This window comes from Echinococcus granulosus (genome assembly GCF_000524195.1).
Source record: "Echinococcus granulosus chromosome Unknown EG_S00018, whole genome shotgun sequence".
In the NCBI taxonomy this organism is placed as follows: Eukaryota; Metazoa; Platyhelminthes; class Cestoda; order Cyclophyllidea; family Taeniidae; genus Echinococcus; species Echinococcus granulosus.
Window position 1 is genome coordinate 787359 of NW_020170398.1, and position 4019 is coordinate 791377.

Genomic DNA, 4019 nt, shown 5'->3' on the forward strand with positions numbered 1-4019 from the left:
GAAATGCAGTGCCACGTCTCCAAGGAAAAGCATGGCATGATTTCAATGCCTCCTCTGGCTTAAAGATTGCTGGTTTAATAAGGGACGTTGGCCCTTCTTCCATGATGAACTGACTCTTTTTGCGGTTTATCACACAAATCGTGATTGCGAGGCTCACATTTAAATTTTACTACTAGGAAGGAAATAACACTTACAGTTCTTCAGTATGGAAAAATTTTTCCGATTTTATTCTCAATTTATGGGTTGGTTTTAAAGGCCGACATAGTCTCAGTAATTCGACGAATGCAGAGCCTTTCAAACCTTAGTCAGCCGCATCCAAGACTATGGGGGATAACTAACTGGAAACCTAAAATTCCTTTTTAAATGTGAGGAAATAACGATTGCTGAAGAGGTGGTGGTTGGGACTGTTGGATTTGCATGTGTCAGCCTTGAATGCGGTCGCGTTAGTTCGTCGTGTGGGGGTGTTAGCAATTCACAGGGAAGGGCCGGTACAAGAGCAGAGGCTGGTGTAATTTTACATGATGCACGAATATCCTCGGTGGTCCAATCAGCCGACTAATTTGAGGCATAACAACTCCTTTCAGAACCATCCGAGTGGTCCATCTTCGGGGTACCTTTTGTGCGTAAATCAATGGAGGTTATAATGGAGTAGTCTTTTGTCAATGACTGCATTCTGACAGCTGACAATTCAGTTCAAGCAATGAACCAACGAGATGGAGTTGGTGTATCACTTCATCAAGGATGAAATTGTCAATTACTTCGGTTAGTGCTGTATTTAACGGTCGATATGGTCTCTGTGACCTGTTGCTTCCTCGGTTCTCCGCTTTTATCGGCTATTTTGAAGGTCTACCACCCTTCAAAATATTGTCTTCTTGTCATGGAAGTGCAGGTGAAACTGTTGATTAATTAGTCGAAAATATGTGTCGAAGGTGCTGACAAATAAATCGGTGCGATTAGCTGTCAGTGGTTAATTGAAGTACATGAGCCTCAGGAGAAAATCGGCAAGCACAGGCGTTTTCGTCACACGGAAACTAGAGTAATTTTTCCCAAAGTCAAGAGTTGCTCACCCGCTTTTTTGTTTCAAACTAAACCAATCTGTTACATATGTGTGATGCAGGCAGTGAGCGTGTTTGGTATCTAAGTGGTTACATTTCATTGTTCAGATGTTGGTGACGACGCCGGAGAAGTGGGACGTGATTTCGCGGAAGGGAGCGGGGGATGCATCACTAGTGCAGGCTCTGCAGCTTCTCATCATCGACGAGGTGCACCTGCTGCATGAGGAGCGTGGGGCGGTGATTGAAGCGCTGGTGGCGCGCACCCTCCGCCAAGTGGAGGCCTCGCAGCGCCTTATCCGCATCGTTGGACTCTCCGCCACCTTGCCCAACTACCTCGACGTCGCTGCCTTCCTCCGTGTCAATCCGTGTCGTGGCCTCTTCTACTTCGACTCCCGTTTTCGTCCTGTGCCCCTTGATATGGCCTTTGTTGGCGTGCACGCCCCTATCTCCGGCAGTGCTACCGATCTCCTCATGAATCAGGTCTGCTACGAGCGCATTATTGAACAGCTGCGTCAGGACCAGCAGGTTTGTTTTCTTGTATATGATGAACGTATTGCATTACTCATTTAATGATTGGTTTTGTACCTCTTATGATTCCATTGTTTCTGCTGTAGCTTATTAATTGCTTCCAAAGGGGTCATTTAGCATGCATGCGTCACTTAAATTCTATTGGGGTTCCAACCGAATAGTCGATGGATAGAGACTCTACAGCAGATATGTTTATTACCGACGTAATGTTTAGCATGATCGGTGCGTCTGTGTCTGGCTGCTGGCTAGTAGAGCCTGTCTGAGGGCGAATTTGTTTGTGTCACCGACTTCAGTTGCGCGTATCTGCGGCATCTGATTGGCTTTACCTCTGAAGTGGTTATCAATGGACTAGAATGGTCGGAGAATTGTCACCGCTTGGAACCTACTGGGAGTCGAACAGGAGCATTTTTCTGTGGGAAACCGGAAAATTTAATCTTGTGCTCAAGAACAAGTTCGTGGTCGTAGCATGTCTGCAAACGACTTTGGATACATTGTTCTTCCACAGCTTTATCCGGGCAACGCCTCGGAAATACTTATTGAACTTGTTCACGATATCGGGTGGTAGATTATTCCCCTTTATATTAGTAACTTTTTTCAATCCCCCAACTCGTTTAAAATCATTTACGCCTTCTCTTTCATCCTTTTACCTTTCATTGAATTCCCAGACTTCTTTGGAGGAGTTGTTGATCAGCGCTCACGAAACTTCACAGCAGTCATTGTTCCAAGGAAAGTCTCCTGTTCTTATTTTAATGCGGAGTCTTAAATGGCTGCGCTAAAAACGGTGGCGTTGTAGTTTTTTTATGAGGTCTCAAACGAAATAACGGTAAGCACTCTTGCAGCGCATGGCTGCGTGCTGATCATGCGACTTTGCCTGGCCTCCGTTTGTTCGTCTTATGTGTTGGCCATGTTTCATACTACCGCGTGGATGGCTACATGACTTTAGAGGGACTTGTACATGCGGGTAGATGGGTGGGTGGGTGCATATTTCTTATTTGCCTTGTTCTTTGGTAATGTTCTTCTTGTGGTTGATTTATAAGAACAATACTGTTATTTACGTGGAATTAATCATCATTTATTCTGCAATCGAGCACCTGTTTGTAGGTGCCAGGTTCCATCCACGGCATAATTGTTTTACTTGACCCTCACAATTAGTCGAAGAAACCCGAAGCAGTATATGTAAAGTGTTATAACATTGTGCAGCCAGTAGCAAAGTGGTGTCATCACTGATTCAATACTACTTAAATGAAATTGGACGTGTCATACTTGATGAGCTGCTAGAGTTTTTTTATTTTTTTTTTGTCCGTCTACGCAGGTGATGATTTTTGTGCACGCTCGGGGTGAGACGATGCGCACAGCGCGGTGGCTGTTGGATAGGGCCAGCCAGTCCGGTGACTTGAAGTACTTCGAGCCCCCATTACCTCACAGAACACCCGAGTTCATCAAACGGGTAAGCTGGTTGGTACTTTATTTGCACTTAGCGGTGGCCTGTGGTCCTTTTTTAATGGAGTGAGAATTAGTGAAAAAATCTGAAAGCCTTTTGTTACTTGCCGTTTGAGATTGTGGAAACTGTCTAGAATTAGAATGCAGGCCTCGGCACCATGAATTAGTTTGGAATTCTCAATGTACGCTGTTGGAGTTTCCTGAAGTGGCTTTGAATCTTTAGATTACGGTCAGGGTTAACATTACATGCAGTATCTTTTGCAATTGCTAGGATTAATAATTGGAAGCACAAACTGATGTTCGCCTTCGAGTAATCTTGAGCTACCAGATTTGACTGAATGTTGCGCAATAGGCTGCAATTCCTTCGTATCTGTTGGTGGGCCTTTACCGACTAACTTAAAGTTGTTGCTGTTTCTTTGTTTAGAATTTATTGGATGTTGGAAACCCAACTGACCATGGAATGCCTCAAAAAGGCATGGGCTAAATTTAAAGCACTTTTTCTTACCTATTGAACCGTTGTGAAGCCATGAATTTTTTCTCCTATTTGGAACACTTTTTTAGGCTGGACTCATCCGACCTAATTGAATAGAGGCTGCTTCATAACTTGGAACCTAGAGTCTACTATATCCACCAAACTAACTTGACTGAGTGGTCTAGAATTTGCTGTATTTTCTAACACAACTCTCGGTGTCTACTGTTGCTGTAACTTAGTCCAGAAGGAAGTTAACCAGCCCAGAATGCTTAGTATCGGGTCAGTAGCTTTGATCGCTAAAAGTGCGTGGGAAAATTTGAAATTCTTAGCTTCTTTTACTTGGACGCCTCGAAACATTCCATGCTTTTAGTGCTCTGATTTAATTCTGCGAATTAGCTTGGTGCTGTGTGTATTTGCAAATAGCAAGGTAACCAAATGACGTCGTAGAGTCTCCTAGTAGCAGATAAATTTGACCATCTTCTCCTCCATTTCTATCTCAGTAGTTGCTTCTCCTAACTAACTAC

General features: G+C 43.9%; 1 protein-coding gene across 1 annotated transcript in view; it reads left to right on the forward strand. All coding sequences in view use genetic code 11, as the record gives it.

The window, feature by feature from the left end:
- EGR_03500 (Activating signal cointegrator 1 complex subunit) overlaps nucleotides 1–4019 on the forward strand; it is a gene marked incomplete at both ends in the record, with an annotated part of 20732 nt that overhangs the window by 8109 nt on the left and 8604 nt on the right. Inside the window, 2 exons of the mRNA XM_024492749.1 lie at nucleotides 1164–1580; nucleotides 2896–3030. Coding sequence (XP_024352882.1) covers nucleotides 1164–1580; nucleotides 2896–3030 — 552 coding nt within the window. The remainder of the gene's footprint in view (nucleotides 1–1163; nucleotides 1581–2895; nucleotides 3031–4019) is intronic.